This window comes from Oenanthe melanoleuca, chromosome 25 (assembly GCF_029582105.1).
Source record: "Oenanthe melanoleuca isolate GR-GAL-2019-014 chromosome 25, OMel1.0, whole genome shotgun sequence".
In the NCBI taxonomy this organism is placed as follows: domain Eukaryota; kingdom Metazoa; phylum Chordata; class Aves; order Passeriformes; family Muscicapidae; genus Oenanthe; species Oenanthe melanoleuca.
In genome coordinates, this window is record NC_079358.1 from 990,274 (window position 1) to 1,007,012 (window position 16,739).

Here is a 16,739-nt window from a genome sequence, read left to right on the forward strand (position 1 = left end):
CGCCCATCGCCTCCAGGAGCCCCGCCCCGTACCCGCCTCCGGCGGGGTTAAACCGGAGGGGCGGAGACTAGGCGAGCTAACCCCGCCCATCACCACCAAGCCACGCCCATCCTCGCCCTTCAGCCTGCGATGGGGCGTGGTCCAGATTAGATAACCCCGCCCCTTTCCCCTGAAGCCCCGCCCCTCTTCGGTTCCTCTGGCGGTGGCGGGGCCGGACCGGGGGGCGCGGCTGCACCGGGGGCGCGTTCTCCTTCCCGCTGCCCCTCCCGCCGGCCCCGCCCCGCCCCGCCCGCCGCGGGGTCCCGCCGCCGCCGCCGCCGCCGCCGCCGCTCCGGTACCGCCCGGGCCTCGCCGCTCCCCTCGCCGCCGCCGCCGCTCCGGTGCCGCCGGCGCTTCCCGGCTGCCGGCGGCCGCCGCGCCCGCGCCGGAGCGTGCGCAACAGGCGGGCGCCGGCGGAGCTTCGCGAGTGACCGCGGGCGGCGAGCGAGCGCCCGCCCGCCCGGGGCCGGGCATGTGCGGCGGGGCGGCGGGCAGGGCGCCCGGGCAAGGGCGTTTGAAGGAAACGTGAGGAGAGGCGGCGGCGGCGGGATGGAGGCGGCGCCGAGGCGAAGCCCCGAGCCGCGGGAGAAGCCGCCGGTGCTGGACGGGGAGGCAGCGGGGGCGCCCGCGGGGGCGTCGGGCGCGGCCCCGGCCTCGCCGGCGGCGGCGGAGCAGATCGTGGCGGAGGGCGAGGCGGCGGCGGCGGGCACGTTCGTGCAGCGGCAGCTCGGAGCGATGCTGCAGCCCGCCGTGAACAAGTTCTCGCTGCGCATGTTCGGCAGCCACCGGGCCGTGGAGATCGAGCGGCAACGGGTGAAGTCGGCGGGCGCCTGGATTATCCATCCCTACAGCGACTTCAGGTGGGACCCCCGCCCCGACACCGGCACTGACCCCCATCCCGCCCCGCTCCCCGCTCCCCGCTCCCCGCTCTCCGCTCTCCGCTCCCCGCTCCGGCCCGGTGCCCGCCGCCGCTGTCCGTGGTGCTGAGCGCGGCCCCGCCGCCCGGCACCGTACGGGCAACAAGTGCCGGTAGCCGGGGCTCCGTACCGGCCCGGGGAAGCGGCTGCCACCGCCGGAGCCCGGGGCTTCGCTGGCCCAGCCCCTTCCCATCTGGGATTTTCCTGCCCGCACGGACAACTCCGTTCTGCCTCAGCCTCCCCGGGCTCTCGGTTCTCCCGGTGCCCGGGGGCAGCCGGGCTCCACCGAGCCGCGGAGCTCCGCTGACCCGGCCGCGGGCATGCGGAGGAGGAGGCCGAGGTTTCTGGGCTTTGCCTGCCCTTACAGCTCCCTCCCATCCTTCTGGATGCTGTTTTCTAATTTGATAAGGAGCCTTCATCCCCCTGGGACGCGGCTGGAGCAGGGCCGGTCACCCAGCGAGGAGCCGGGCCTGGCTCTGGGTGTCACCGGGATCACAGCGGGAGCTCGGGGATGGATGATGTGGGAGGAACTGGGTGTCACGGGGATGTTGAGTCATATAGGGTGGGCTTTCTCCACGGGGAATGAAGCTGCCAGGCAGTCATCTCCCGCAGCAAGCTGTGACATGGATGATGTCCCCAGCTTGGGAAGCACCCCAGAATGGGGCCAGCAACCAGTGTGGGTCCCTGGCACCTGTAGCCTTCTCCCCTCACCACTGGGCCCCAGTCACTCACTTGGTCCTTGCACCACCCAGCCCTGAGAGCCCTTTTCCCTGGGAAACCATCCCAAAGTTTGTGAGCCTTGAGCTTGGCAGGAGCTGCTTCTGTAACCAGCACCGTGAAGGGATCTGGCAGGTAGACAGACAGGGGGATTACTCTGCTGTTTATCACATTAGGGAGATACACAAAGGTCATGGAGATCAGGGCCCTGAGTGTTCAGTCTGACGCGTAGTGAAGGACAAGGCCTGTCCTAAAGAGCTTAAGCCTAAATCTGAAGCAAGAGCTCTGGGTAGGCTTGGGCAGGTGCAGGGACAGGCAGTTTCCCTGCTCAGTTTCTCAGCATGGAGGTGCAGGAGGCAATTCCTCAGCTAGGTCAGGCCCCTTCTCCCTCAGCTGCATTTCCTTGCCTGGCCCAGCAAATCCTGGCCACTTGTAGGAAGGTGTTAATTTGGGAGAGGCCCCTGATTCTGGGGTGGGCTCTTGATTACAGGTTCCCTTGCAGCCCTGGGGTCACTCCTGACCCTGGGGTGGTTTCTGGACCTGATGTCACTCCTGACCTTGGGGTGGCTCCTTGAGGAGAGGGTGCTTCCCCTTACTCCCCTCAGGCTCTGGTGCTCTCTCTCTGAAGAAGCCTCTCATGGCACCACAAAATCCCTTTCCTTTTCCTTTTCCTTTTCCCTTCCCTTCCCTTCCCTTCCCTTCCCTTCCCTTCCCTTCCCTTCCCTTCCCTTCCCTTCCCTTCCCTTCCCTTCCCTTCCCTTCCCTTCCCTTCCCTTCCCTTCCCTTCCCTTCCCTTCCCCAGTGTCCATGTCCCACCTTGGGTGTGGAGTGGGAAGTCCCCACAGGCTTCTGTCACCTGTAAAAGCTGGTTTGGATCCACTGGGCACTAAGAGCTGCCCTGAAATCACCTTTGGAGGTTTGAGTCTACACCCACGACCAGGGCTGGGACTAACAGGGGATGCCTGGGGACACCTGAAGGTGGGAGCTGGACTTGCTTTCCCAAGGGCCCATGAAGGGGGGGATCTTAGGAATCACAAGCCTGGTGGAGAGAGGCGTGATGTGCCTGTGTGAAAAATGAAAACACCGCATTTGCATGTGAACAGGGCTGCTGAGTGTCCTGACATAACCAGCTGCTCCCAGCATCACTTGGCTTTCCCTCCAAAGCCTCAGACCTTGTCCACTCTCAGCAAAAGGAGGTGGATGAGGAGCGCTGCAGGCCCTGGGCCGTGCAGCTCCTGCCCTGTGCATGCTGGCAGCTCTTTTAGGGTTGGATATTCCTCCCACCTCCCCCTGGTGCCAGCATTGTCTATCCTTGCTTGGCTGCTGCCTGGCTCGCCACAAGAGCATCCCCGATCCTCCTCGGCCGCCCCAGGAGCTCGGCACTGGGTTTGCATAACCAGCAAAGCTTATCCCAAATCCTGCTAAGCCAACTCGGGTGGTGGCAGGGAGACAGCAGATGATAGAGAGCCTCAAGGGAGCAAAACCCACATCCACTCTGACTCCTCCATGGGGCACATGTCCACTTTGGGGTGGGGGCACAGACGTGCATGTAGTAGAAAGAGAGACAGCCAAGCTCCTACAGCCCCCCGCTCCCACAAAGGGTGGCTTTTGCACCCCTGAGCCCCTGGCCAGGTGCTGAATTGCTCCTCTCCACACATGCCTGCTCACATCTGTCATGTGTGTGGGCAGGCTCATGTGTGTCTCCTCAGCACCTGCCTGTCTGCACTCTGTCAGACCCTAACTTTGGTCCTGGCTTTGCTGTCTAACTGCCTGTGTCCTGCCTCTCCCCACTCCACTCTGCATTCCCACCCTGCAGGTTTTACTGGGACCTCATCATGCTGCTCCTGATGGTGGGGAATTTGATCATCCTGCCTGTGGGCATCACCTTCTTCAAGGATGAGAACACCCCTCCCTGGATCGTTTTCAACGTGCTTTCGGACACTTTCTTCTTGGCTGACCTGGTGCTGAACTTCCGGACAGGCATCGTGGTGGAGGACAACACAGAGATCATCCTTGACCCTCACACCATCAAAATGAAGTACTTGAAGAGCTGGTTCCTGGTCGACTTCATCTCCTCCATCCCTGTTGACTACATTTTCCTCATTGTTGACCTGGAGACCCAGGTGGATTCTGATGTCTACAAGACAGCCCGGGCGCTGCGCATCGTGCGCTTCACCAAGATCCTCAGCCTGCTGCGCCTGCTGCGCCTCTCGCGCCTCATCCGCTACATCCACCAGTGGGAGGAGGTGAGAACCCCTTGGGAATCTCCTGCTCAGGGTCCCAGGCCAGCTCAGGGGTCCCCAGCAACAGGGTAAAGCTGTCTGGAGGGCAGAGGGCAAGATCCTCAGCCTGCTGCGTCTCTCGCGCCTCATCCGCTACATCCACCAGTGGGAGGAGGTGAGAACCCCTTGGGGGTCCCAGGCCAGCTCAGGGGTCCCCAGCTACAGGGTAAAGCTGTCTGGAGGGCAGAGGGCTCCAAAGGCTGTTCTAGAAGAGTTTCTCTGCAGCTCCACTCCTGCCTGTTCCCCAGATCTTCCACATGACGTATGACCTGGCCAGCGCCGTGGTGAGGATCTTCAACCTCATTGGGATGATGCTGCTGCTGTGCCACTGGGATGGCTGCCTCCAGTTCCTGGTGCCCATGCTGCAGGATTTCCCTGAGGACTGCTGGGTCTCCAAGAACCACATGGTGGTGAGTGCCCAGACTGGGGTGATTCCAGCTGGGATCTTTGGTGATGGGGAGAGGATTTGGTTCCCTATCTCCTACCCCAAAGCTGAAGCAGTGTCTCTGTGGTCACAGCAGTGAGACAGGGCAGAGGGAACCTCTGCATCACCTTCCCATCTCAGCCCACCTTGCTGGAGTCAGGGAATCCCTTGGGGAGGGAACAGGACACTGAGGCTCCTGCCTCCTCCCCAGAGCAGGAGCTGGTGCCTGCTGAGGGCTTCACACAGTCACAGTTCCTCTTCCTGGAGGAGAACTCATCCCTTTGGCCTTGCAGGAGCCTTGTTCTCACTGTGTCTCTGGACTCCCCAGCTTAGGGGGGTGGGACTGGGGGGCTCAGCCCAACAAACCCCCCAGCAGCTCTGTCCCTCACCTGCAGAACGACTCGTGGGGGAGGCAGTACTCACACGCCCTGTTCAAGGCCATGAGCCACATGCTGTGCATCGGCTACGGGCAGCAGGCGCCCGAGGGCATGACCGACGTGTGGCTCACCATGCTCAGCATGATCGTGGGGGCCACCTGCTACGCCATGTTCATCGGCCACGCCACCGCCCTCATCCAGTCCCTGGACTCATCCCGGCGCCAGTACCAGGAGAAGGTCAGTGGGGTGGGGCAGGAAGGGTCTGGGTATTGGGGGAAGAGTCCTGGCACAAGCAGGTGCAGCTCCAGAACTAGCTCAGCACGGCTGCTGTGCCCTAATGATTCCAGAAATTGGGATCTTTGTCCTTGCCATTCTGCCTGGGGTTGCTGCAGGTGGAGCTCAGGTTGACCATACTGGGGGTCACTTTTGCACAGTGTGGCCCCATCCTGCCCTCTGCCCTGGGTCCACCTGCATCCTGAGTCCTGTCCTTTGCCCCAGAAATGGTCTTTGGGACAGGGTCCTGGAGCGGGGCTGTCTGTATCTACATCATTGAGGAGAAGGGATGCATTTGGGAAGAGACTTCCAGCATCTCTTCTCCTGCCACAACTTAGTTCTGCAATTTTGGGAAGAGATTTCCAGCGTCTCTTCTCCTGCCACAGCTTAGTTCTGCAATAGCACTGAAACAATTGGACTGACTGGGGTGTTGGCTGAGTAAGGACACCAATTCTACTTCCCTTGCACTGAGTGATATGCTGACAGATGTTAACAGTAATAGACATGCAACTGTGCAGAACAGGGCTGCCATTGATTTTCTTTTGTTAGCACATGGACATGGATGTCAAGATGTTGACGGAATGTGTTGTATGAATTTGTCTGATCATTCAGAGTCTATTCACAAAAGCATACAACAACTCAACCAGCATGCAGGTGGTCCCTGCTCATCCCTGTGTGACCCCTCTTGTCCCTGCAGTACAAGCAAGTGGAGCAGTACATGTCATTCCACAAGCTGCCTGGGGACACGCGCCAGCGGATCCACGAGTACTACGAGCACCGCTACCAGGGCAAGATGTTTGATGAGGAGAACATCCTGGGGGAGCTCAGTGAGCCACTCAAAGAGGTGAGACAGCACTCCAGTGGTGTGACCTGGGACACAGAGGCTGGTGCTCACAGGGGCCAGGCTCAGTGATGTCCCCACTTGTGGGGTTCTTTGGACCTCTGGTGCTCTAAGGCACCAACTACAGGCTCCTGCTCTGAGCTCTTAGGCTCCTACTTAAATAAGCAAGCAGCTAATAATTTAAAAGGTTATTACAAAGCCCATCTTATTACAAAGAACATCAGCCTCAACAGGCAAGCAGACAAGCAATGGCAAAAAGCAATGGCAAAGCAGTGGCAATAAGCAAATGGCTAGAAGCCAGAATGGCTAAAGCAAGTGGCTAAAAGCCACAATGGCTAAAAGCACCAATTCTCCCCAATACTCTTATATAGAATTTTTCCAACAAGCTACGACACAAGCTTGGACAACCACTCCTTAACCTATTAGAATTCTGGTTTCTTAGCACCCCAGGTAACTATGCATAGAATCTATCTTGTTCTATCTAATATTCTTACTATAGCTCTATTAATTCTAAGCACTGTCTGTAACTGTGGGCCTGGAGCCTCTACTGAAGATATCAGTATGTTTCAACCTTCACTAGGACACTCACTGCTACTGTGGCATTTGAAACCTTTCACTCACTAAAAGCTTTAGGACTTACCCTAAAACTTACTAACTTAAATGTCTACTTTATGTGTGAGTGGCTTAATACACTTCAATCCATCCAAAGGCTTTAATTCAACCCCTGCACTCTGAATTCTTCAGAGAGACCCCTGACTCACTGACTCCAGCACCCACTGACCTGCTCCTCACCCCACAGGAAATCATCAACTTCAACTGCCGCAACCTGGTGGCCAACATGCCCCTGTTTGCCAACGCTGACCCCAACTTTGTGACAGCCATGCTGACCAAGCTGCGCTTCGAGGTCTTCCAGCCCGGGGACTTCATCATCCGTGAGGGCACCGTGGGCAAAAAGATGTACTTCATCCAGCACGGGGTGGTCAGCATCCTCACCAAGGGCAACAAGGAGACAAAGCTGTCTGATGGCTCCTACTTCGGGGGTGAGGCTGGGCTGGGGGACCTGGTGAACAGAGTAGGGGCCAAAAGGGGCCCGAGTGCAGAAGCTGGGGCATCCCTAATGTTTCTGCCTGCCCATCTCATCTTGCCCGGTGCCAGAGTCTTGGTATCCACTCCATCCCAGTTCTGTCTGGCTGGGGCAGAGGGAGCATCCACCACCCCACTGCTGGCCAGGCAGGAAGGGAGTTTAGAACAGAACATCTGAGCTGGTTTGTAGCATACAGGCCCAGCTCTGGGAGTGCCTCCATGGCCTGGAGAGGGAGGAAAATGCTGCCTGGCCAAGCAGACAGCTGTGGCTGTGCAGGCTTTGGGGTCTGTCCCTGCCTCTGAGCCATGCCCCACCTCTGTGCAGAGTGTTGGGGTGCCAGGCAGTCCTGTTCCTGCTGTGATGGCTGGGAGGGGGCTCAGGGCTGTGTCAGGCTGACCCCAGCCCTGTGTCCCTGCAGAGATCTGCCTGCTGACACGGGGCAGGCGCACGGCCAGCGTGAGAGCCGACACCTACTGCCGCCTCTACTCCCTGTCCGTGGATAACTTCAACGAGGTGCTGGAGGAGTACCCCATGATGCGCAGGGCCTTCGAGACCGTGGCCATGGACCGGCTGGACCGCATAGGTGAGCAGTGAGGGACCTCCTGGGCTCGGCACAACCGCCTCTGCAGCCCCTCCCAGACCCACAGGGGATGGAGTCACAGGGCTGGGATGAGGTGATCACGGTGTCCCAACCCCCTGGGTGCCCAGCAATGAGGATGGTGGGGAGCATGGGGAAGGAGCCCGCCCTCTGTGTCTCCCTCCCAGCAGGATCCAGGCAGTGCTATAGGACAGGCTTCACTGGGAAAATGTCACTGCACTGTGCTTGCAGTGTCTGGCAGTGACCAGCTGCTTGTCCTCACCCTTCCTTGCCTGTGGAGGACAAGCAGGACCCCAGCACCCAGTTCCTTTGGGGTCAGGAGTTCTCTGTTTTGTCCCTGCTGCTTCCACTGCTCCTGGGTCTTGCTTTCACTGGGACCCTGATGAGCTTTTATTGTCCCTTCCCCACTGGCACCCTGCCCTCCACACTGTCCCCAAGAGCCCACACCCTAAGAGTTGGTGACACTCCTGCCTCCCCTCCAGGGAAGAAGAACTCCATCTTGCTCCGCAAGAGAGCCGAGCACAGCTCGGGGCCCTTGAACAACGAGATGATCCAGCAGATCGTGAAGCACGACCAGGACATGGCCCACAACATCCAGGACCTGCAGCAGATGGCGATGGGCCGGGAGCTGAGCGGCAAGCCGGTGATCTGGGAGCCGCTGGTGCACGCCCCGCTGCAGACAGCCGCCGCCACCACCAACGTGGCCATCGCGCTGACCCACCAGCACAGCCTGCAGGCTCACATCTTCCTGCCGCCCTCCTCCATCTCCAGCCCTCTCTCCCCCGAGGCCACCCTGCTCACCAAGCCGGTTCGCCGCTCCCAGCCCAGCCTGGGGGGCTCCCGACCCTCCTCCGTGAGCTCGCCCTCCGGGGTGCAATCCCATCTCCAGACGCCGGCCGCCGGCTCGCCTTCCTCGCCCATGGTCCAGCCGCAGGCGCCGCAGGAGAGCGGGGCTCAGAGACCCAGCCCCGGGGCGCAGCCCCTGCCCCGCACGGGGGCAGCGGGGGCCAAGCAGCCCCCGGGCGCCCCCCAGCCCCAGCTCTCCCGGTCCCGCGGAGCCTCGCTCTCCACCTCGCTGCTGCAGCAAGCGGCGGGCGCTGCGTCCCCCAGCTCCGAGCAGGCGCTGCCGCCGGGGAGAACGCTGCACTACAGCCTGTCCCGAGCCACCGGCTCCCACATCTCGCTGCTGATGCAGCCCCAGCAGCTGGTGAAGCACAGGAGCATCCAGGGCCTGCCGGTGGGGCGGCTCACCCAGGATGTGCGGCTCCTCTCTGCCTCCCAGCCCTCCCTTCCCAATAAAGTAGCCCAGCAAGCCGACGGGAGCTCCTTGAAGCAGGGCAGGAAATCTGCAGGGAACCTGGCCCGCAGGTCCTCGCCCTCCGTAGCCGGACTCCTGGCCAAGCCGTGTGCGGGGATCGCAGGCCAGCCCGCACACTCGCAGCAGATGCCTTCAGGATCGCTGGCTCAGCCCGGCCGCTCCTCGGCGGCAGCGTCCACCCCCCAGTCCCCGGGCTCCGCGTCCAGGCAGGCAGCAGGTCCCTCCCGCAAGGGCTCCGTGGCCTTCAGCCCCGAGGTGGAAACGGCAAAGCCCAAACTCTCATCCAACATGTGAGTCCTGGCGGCACCCACCCAGGCAGGAGGGACCCGGGCATCCCGGCGGCGGAGGAGGCAGGAGAAGCAGGGCACCAGCCCCGCCGTGTCGGAGGGAAAACCAGGTGAGAGGCAGCACCCGGGGCCATGGAGGGGCTGTTTCAGGCACGGGGGCACGGCAGGGATGAGCGTGGGGCCAGCCCCAGAGCTGGCCCTGCTGGATGAGGAGGGGGCTCTGCTGATTGCCCCAAGGGGGTCACCCTGCCCGGGCTCTCCCCTCCTTGCTCATCACCATCTGTGAGTTCTGCCCTCCTCCCGGAGGCACGGGACAGGTCAGAGCCCTTGCCCAAACTCTGGCCTCTCTGGGGAGCTCAGCTCCCTATAACTGCCCCTTGGGGGCCGGGGCCCCCACACTCTGTGCCCCATGTCCCACAGCCTGTCCTGGGGCCAGGCTGGCGCTGGCAGCTCCTCCAGCTTGTCCTCTGCCACATCAGGGGCTGCCCCATGCCCACCTCCATCCCCAGATTGCTCTGCCCAGCATCTTTGCCTTTAGGGTGAGGGGGGAGAGGCAGCCCCCTGAGGTGAGGAGGGAGGAGGCTGCAGTCCGTGGCAGGCAGAGCATGGGAGTCCAGGGTCAGCACTCCCCCTTCCCGGAGTGCCAGGGCCTGGGGGTGCCAGGCAGGGCTCCCCTGGTGTGACGAGTGCCAAGGGGCCACGCTGGGGGCAGAGAGCAACCCCACAGTCCCTCTCCCCAGGTTGTGGGACCGTTCTGCCCCAGAGGTGCTGAATCCCAGTGAGGTTGGGATGTGCTGCTGGGCAGGGCTCTGCCCCACACCTGGGCACTGTGGCTGCCTGCAATCCAGGAGGATGCTCAGAGGGTCAGTCCAAGGGGACCCCTCTGTGGCTCCAGGATGATGTACAGAAGGTGATCTGGGAGGACCTTCTGTGGCTCCAGGAGGATGCTCAGCCCGGGCTCTGCTGCCCTGCCCTGCAGTCCAGTTTCCAGGTTTCCTGGAGATGCCAGTCACCAGTGTCTCAGCAGCAAACGGCTGACACAAAGAGATTCCGATCCCGGGCAGCGCCTGGGTGATGTGTGGGGCTGTGGGCTCACCCCCTGTCAAACAGGGACCCGGGGTCCCCACAGGTGCCCCACGCCCCCCCTCCAGAGATAGTAGTGTGCAATATGTGTGCGAGTCGTGGCTCTGCCGAGCAGCCGAGCTCTGCTTACAGTGTCGCTTTGAGCCAACCGTGTTCAGTCCTGGTTAGAGTAGTGTCCCCTCCGACCCCGCCGCGCTGTGCGAGCTGCTTCCCACTCCCGGAGTCAGGAACCATGGCTTGTCTTTGTGCTCTGGGGCTCGGCTGCCGAGCTGGGACCCCCAGCGCAGCGGGCGAGGTCTCGTTCCCTTCGGTACTTGTTGAAGTGAGGTGTTCAGTTCTCCACCCTCGTGTTTTGGGGCGTCGGGAGCAGTCCGGAGCGCTGGGCTGCTCTGGTGCAGCAGCCCACCAGGAATCCCGGCAGTGCCTGCCAGAGGGGATGTCCTGCACTGCCTTTTATCCGTGGATTTCCACTGCCCTTCCCCACGTCCCGCTCCATCCCCGTGGTCGCCGTGTCCCCAGCAGCCCCTCGGGCAGGGATCTCGGGTTGTGTTCACACCACTGCGTGATGTAGATGTCTTAGCGGTCATCCCAGTGCCCCGCGGAGCGTGCGGGCCGGCTCGGACAGCACCGAGCTGCCGCTGGCCGCGCCTCTGGTGACCCTCCCCACGCCACAGCCCCGTGCCGGGGGTCAGAGCCGCCCTGCGCTCCTGTCACCGCCGCTCCTGTCACCTCGTGGCCCGGTGCTCACCCCTCTGGAGGCTGGAGGGGCTGGGGGGTGCCGGCCGTGCGCGGGCGCAAGTTTAGCCACCAAAGACCATGATCCTCCACTCTTGCACTCACGGCAGTCGATGTACAGAGCTTGTAGTTTTCATATCGCAGAGAATTTAAGAGCGTTTTTTTATTTTTTGGTCGTTGTACATAATGGATTTAAATAATAAAGAGAGATTCTGAACTGGTCTGGGGGAGAATCCTTCTGCACCTCCTGCGACCCCACAGCACCCTCCCCGGGGATGGGATGGGACTGTGGGGTGCTGCAGCACCCCAGCTCCAATCCTGGCCCTCTGCAGAGCCGAGAGCAGCCAGGACACCCTCGGGAGCCACCGAGGGGCCTCTCCCAGGCCCCACAGACCTGGGTGGCACAGCAGGAGCCCAAAGACAACAGGTCCCCTCCCACCCACCGCGGGCCCTCTCGGCCCTGGGCAGATTAATGTTTAATCTTTGGTTATTTTCCCCTTCCATCTCCGTTCCCTTTATTGCCGGGGGGAGGGGCGGGTTGGATACCGCCTGATTGCAGAGCAGACTCGAGGCATTAACGCGATTAGATGAAGGTCACACAGCGCAAGGTGGGCTGGGGCACCCAAGCCTCGGCACTGCGGCACCTGGCGCAGGTCTGGGGGCACGGCCGTGCTCCGGCACAGCCGGCACAGCACCCCCAGCACCGCGCAGGCAGGACAGAGGTGGCCACAGGCTGGACACTGGGCACAGGCAGGGTGAAGGCGTGGGCAGGACATGGTCAGGGCTCAGGCAGGACACGGTGGCAAGCAGGACGCAGGGGCTGGTGGCCACCTCGTTGTGCCCCGCTGGCTCTCCCCGCGTTACTGGGGCAGCCCCTGCCCGCAGGACGCTGCTGGCGCCCCCCCTGCTCCCCGCAGGAATTAGGCTCCGTGACACACCGAGAGCTCAGTGCTGATTAGCGGTTTCTCGCTAATTTGATTATTTCAGATTACACTGCGGCCAGCCTGATTAAGGGGGCGCGGGGCTGCTCTGCGGGGTGGCCGGCAATCAAAAGCATTTTTTGGGAATGAATTCCAGCATATGCCCTATTCCTATTCCAATACTCTTCCATCCAGTTTGTGTCCATTAGCAGGGTTGGAGGCTCGGCCGGCAGAGGCAAAGGGACAGGGACTGGCTGCCCGCCCGGGGCTGAGGGCAAAGCCCCGGGATTCGAGGGCTCCGCAGAGCCCCGGAGGTGCGGGCAGAGCCCCTCGACCCTCCCCTATTGCCGCTCCCCAAGGACACCCGTCCTGGAGCCGGAGGCTCTGTCCCGAGCCCCCGCATCCCCCGGAGGCGGGAGGGGATTAGCGGGCACCACACAGAGATTAATTAACGCGGTGAGCCGGGATTAGCGGATTCGGGGCGGGAGCCAATCTGCGGGGTGGGGGCCCAGGCAAGAGCTGCGGGCAACAGCGGGAAGGTGTCACTGCGTGTGCCCCACCCAGCGCGTCCTCGGCCCGGGTCACCCCTGCGGTGTCCCCTCGAAGGTCGATGGGCAGCTGGACCCCCCCGGCACCCGGGGTCTCACCCGTGCACACAGGTGTGTGGTGCGCCCTGCCCTCACTGCACCCCACACCTGTACTGCACCTTATACCTGCACAGCACCCACACAGTGACCCCAAAACTGCTCTGCACCCCATAACTGCGCTGCACCCACACCTGCACAGCACGTCAGCTGCATGGCGCTCCACGCCTACACTGCACCCCCGAACCGCACATCTGGGTACCCCACACCTGTGCTGCACCCACAACCGCACGGCACCCCAAAGTCGCGTGGTATACCACACCTACATGGAGACCCACGCCTGCCCAGCGCCCCAAACCCTTCCTGCAGCCCCACATGGCACCCCACACCAGCACCTCACACCCCCATTTTGCCCGCAGTTCCAGCGCACCCCTGTTCCCCATCCAGGTGCCGGTGCCGGTGCCCGTGCCCCCCATTCCCCTCCCGGTTACCGAACACGTCCCGCCCTAAACCACGCTCCTAAAGCCACGCCCACTCGAAGCCGCGCCCCTTAAGCCACGCCCCCGCGCCAGGCCGGCTGCTCGCTCTCCACCAATCACCCGCCTCGATGCCGCCCTTGCCGCTCTTCTATTGGCTGAGCCGCCTTGGGCTCATCCTCGCATGATAAAACGGGCCAATGGGCGCTGTCCCAGCCGCCTGGCCGCCGGCCCCGCCCCAAGCGCGGGGCACGCTGGGAGTTGTAGTCCAGCAGCAGCTCTGGCAGCGCCCGCTCCCACGCCTCGTGACTGCTGATCCCGGCGTGCCCCGCGCGAGGGGCGGAGCGAAGCGGGGGCGGCGGAGCCGCGAGGGTCGCGGGCGGCAGCGGCGGGATCGTGAACCGGCACCATGAGCGGCAGCAGCAGCGAGCCCGGGGCGCGGGCAGCGGCAGAACGCGAGGAGTTCGCCGCCTTCTTCCCGCAGATCGTCCGCGACCTGACGGAGGACGGGCTGGGGCACTCGGAGGTGGGAGATGCTGTGGCTCGGCTGAAGCAGGTGAGTGCGGGAAGGGGGCGGCGGGACCGGGCTGGGGCTGCGGGGCAGCGCTGCTCACCTGGCTCCGCTCCCGCAGGTGCTGGAGTACAACGCGCCGGGCGGGAAATGCAACCGCGGGCTGACGGTGGTGGCCGCGTTCCGGCGGCTGGCGGGACCCGGGCAGCAGGACCCGGAGAGCCTCCGCTGCGCCCTGGCCGTGGGATGGTGCATCGAGCTGGTGAGGAACGGGACCTTGGGGATGGGACCCCCGAGGGAACCCCCCTCCCCGTCCCTAATCCAGCCTCTCGCAGTTCCAAGCCTTTTTCCTGGTGGCTGACGACATCATGGACGCGTCGCTGACCCGCCGGGGGCAGCTCTGCTGGTACAAGAAGGTGAGAGCGTTCAGGAGGTCCCTGTTCACGGGGTGTCCCCTGGGGATCAGGAGGTTTTTTGACACCTCCCTGCCTTCCTGCTGCAGGAGGGGATCGGGCTGGATGCCATCAATGATGCTTTTCTCCTGGAGTCGTCAGTGTACCGGCTGCTGAGGAAGTACTGTGGGCAGCAGCCCTACTACCTGCACCTGCTGGAGCTCTTCCTGCAGGTGAGCCCGGCTCCCCAACCCCTTCCCGATTTTCTGGGGTCTGGGTCTTTTCTGATGTTTGACAGCACGTGCATCTTGGAGTGTTCCTTAAACTCCTGGGCATCCTGCTGGACTCACAGAGCAGCTGAAACAGGGCTTGGGGTCTGCACTGTGTTGGGACTTTCCTGGAGGACTGTGTGAATAAATCATGGAATCACAGACTATTCTGGGTTGGAAGGGACCTTAAAGATCATCTTGTTCCACCCCTGCCATAGGCAGGGACACCTTCCAGTATCCCAGGCTGCTCCAGGCCGCATCCAGCCTGGCCTTGGACGTTTCCAGGGATCCAGGGGCTGCCACAGCTTCTCTGGGCACCCTGTGCCAGGGCCTCTCCACCCTCACAGGGAACAATTTCCTTCTCATACCTAATCTAAATCCCTCCTCTTCCAGTTTAAAACCATCACCATTTGTCCTGTTACTCCTGCCCATGCACAACATCCTCTTCCCTCTTTTCCATAATCCCCTTAGGCCACAAAATCCTTTCTTTCCTCTCCAGACAGGCTACCAGACCGAGCTGGGGCAGACCCTGGACCTCATCACTGCTCCCATTTCCCAGGTGGATCTGAGCCGGTTCAGCGAGCAGCGGTACGGAGGGAACGGGCACAGCTCGCTCCCTTCCTGGCTGGGGCTGGTTTTTGGGGAGCTGCTGCTGCTCCCTTCTGTCCCTGACCTGCAGAGGGTGGGAGAACCCAGACCTTGGGGCTGAGCTTGGTTCCTCTGGCACAGGTACAAGGCGATTGTGAAGTACAAGACAGCATTTTACTCCTTCTACCTGCCCGTGGCTGCTGCCATGTACATGGTGAGTCTGGTGGGAACAGCTCAGAAAGGACCTCACCCTTGTGCCAGGCTGTCCTGGAAGGATTTATCCCTGATGCAGGAAGGTTTTATCCCTCTTATTTCTTCCTTCCCCTCAGGCAGGTATTAATGGTAAGGAGGAGCACGAGAATGCCAAAGCCATCCTGCTGGAGATGGGAGAGTTCTTTCAGATCCAGGTAGGAGGTGGCTCTGTGCCCCTTGCTGCTCCTCAGGTGCTGGCTGTGGCACTCAGGAGTTCCCATTGTCACACAGGACGATTACCTGGACTGCTATGGGGACCCAGCACTGACAGGGAAGGTTGGCACTGACATCCAGGACAACAAGTGCAGCTGGCTGGTGGTGGAGTGTCTGCGCCGGGTCACGCCAGAGCAGAGGCAGATCCTGGAGGTAAAGGCTGGGATCACACACCTGGGAGAGGGCATGGAGCACCAGAATGTACACCTGGAGTGCAGGTGCTGGGCTGTTACCTGGCTGGGAGGAGCAGGCTGAGAACAAAGCTCCTGGACAAAGCTCCTGCCCCATCCTGAGGCAGCAGCAGCAGCGCCATGGGCTGGGATGGAACCTGACTCACTCCAGGGTTTTCTCAGGAGAACTATGGCTGTAAGGAGCCCGAGAAGGTGGCAAAGGTGAAGGAGCTCTACAATGCACTGGGCATGCAGGCAGCTTTCCAGGAGTACGAGGAGAGCAGCTACCGGCGCCTGCAGGAGCTGATTGGGAGGCACGCCCAGCGCCTGCCCCGCGACATCTTCCTGGACCTCGCACAGAAGATTTACAAGCGGCAGAAGTGATGGAGGAGCCCGGCAGGGGGCTGGAGCTGCTCCCTGCCCTGGGAGGGGCCGGGGGCGGGTTGTAGAAGGTGCGATGGGATGGCCGGAGGGATTCAGGGATCTCCCCACCCGGCCGTGTGTCAATAAACATAAGTTATTGTAGGTGCGTCGCTGCCTGGTGTTGTCTGAGGACAGGGCTGGATGGCGGGGAGGGGGTGCCGGTATCTCCCGTGCGTTCCGGGGTGGGGGGATGCCCGGAGCACCGCCCCCGCCGGCGGGGCGGGACCGGGCGGCTCCAACGGGCGGCGGCGGGGCCGCGGCTCCTCCCTCCCTCCCGCAGCCGCATTCGCCGCCGCAGCGCCGAGGTGAGCGGGGGACGGGGAAGGGGATGGAGGGGGATGGGGAGGGCCGCGCCCAGGAGGGCCCCTTCTGCTGCCTGGCTGTCGGTCCTCGCCCTAGCCGGGGGATGCTCGGTAACGGGAGATGCTCGGTGCCGGGGGATGCTCGGTAACGGGAGATGCTCGGGGCCGGGGGATGCTCGGGGCCGGCGGATGCTCGGGGCCGGGGGATGCTCAGAGACCCACGATCCTCGGAGCCCCGGCTTGGGGGCCGGGGGATGTGTGGGGCCCGGGGATGCTCGGTACCGAGGGATGCTCGGGGCCGGGGGATGCTCGGTAACGGGAGATGATCGGGGCCAGGGGATGCTCGGTACCGGGAGACGCTCGGTGCCGGGGGATGCTCGGGGCCAGGGGATGCTTGGTACCGAGGGATGCTCGGGGCCCCACGATCCTCGGAGCCGCCCTCCCTCGGTCTCCGGTGCCCGTTCCCTACCCGGAGCCTCCAGCAGGTGCTGGGGCCGGGGTTCCCCACCCGGTAAGGCCGGGTCCGGTGGTGCCGTGGCGGTTCTGCAGTAGTTCCCAGGGCCGGGGGCTTCTGGCCAAGCCCCGGTCCCTGAGCACCCGCGGTGCCACCGCCCCCAGCCAGGACAGCACCCCCCTCCCCTCCCTCGACGAGCCTCCAAGGGCG

The 16,739-nt window shown here is 62.7% G+C and overlaps 2 protein-coding genes across 2 annotated transcripts; both read left to right on the forward strand.

Annotated features, from left to right (window-relative positions):
* The first annotated feature begins 228 nt into the window (after positions 1–228).
* On the forward strand, positions 229–11,196 carry HCN3 (hyperpolarization activated cyclic nucleotide gated potassium channel 3). Its single transcript, XM_056510646.1, has 8 exons — positions 229–899; positions 3,490–3,919; positions 4,204–4,365; positions 4,775–4,993; positions 5,727–5,873; positions 6,670–6,910; positions 7,373–7,537; positions 8,035–11,196. The coding sequence occupies exons 1-8, from the start codon at positions 589–591 to the stop codon at positions 9,162–9,164; spliced, it is 2,805 nt and encodes a 934-aa protein (XP_056366621.1). The 5' UTR covers positions 229–588; the 3' UTR covers positions 9,165–11,196.
* A 2,045-nt stretch (positions 11,197–13,241) lies between these two features.
* Positions 13,242–15,880, forward strand: FDPS (farnesyl diphosphate synthase). The gene is made up of 9 exons (XM_056510653.1): positions 13,242–13,511; positions 13,588–13,728; positions 13,802–13,882; positions 13,969–14,091; positions 14,627–14,715; positions 14,857–14,929; positions 15,045–15,122; positions 15,199–15,333; positions 15,534–15,880. Exons 1-9 carry the CDS (start codon positions 13,365–13,367, stop codon positions 15,732–15,734), a joined length of 1,068 nt encoding a protein of 355 aa, XP_056366628.1. The 5' UTR covers positions 13,242–13,364; the 3' UTR covers positions 15,735–15,880.
* Positions 15,881–16,739: the final 859 nt, after the last annotated feature.

What these genes read in the sequence shown, in the direction of transcription:
- FDPS (XM_056510653.1), top strand. Translation starts at nt 13,365, where the DNA reads ATGAGCGGCAGCAGCAGCGAGCCCGGGGCGCGGGCAGCGGCAGAACGC. An exon ending in TGGGATGGTGCATCGAGCTG is followed by an intron (nt 13,729 to 13,801) that starts GTGAGGAACGGG and finishes AGCCTCTCGCAG; the next exon opens with TTCCAAGCCTTTTTCCTGGT. An exon ending in AGCCGGTTCAGCGAGCAGCG is followed by an intron (nt 14,716 to 14,856) that starts GTACGGAGGGAA and finishes CCTCTGGCACAG; the next exon opens with GTACAAGGCGATTGTGAAGT.
- HCN3 (XM_056510646.1), top strand. Translation starts at nt 589, where the DNA reads ATGGAGGCGGCGCCGAGGCGAAGCCCCGAGCCGCGGGAGAAGCCGCCG. An exon ending in ACATCCACCAGTGGGAGGAG is followed by an intron (nt 3,920 to 4,203) that starts GTGAGAACCCCT and finishes CCTGTTCCCCAG; the next exon opens with ATCTTCCACATGACGTATGA. An exon ending in GGACCGGCTGGACCGCATAG is followed by an intron (nt 7,538 to 8,034) that starts GTGAGCAGTGAG and finishes CCTCCCCTCCAG; the next exon opens with GGAAGAAGAACTCCATCTTG.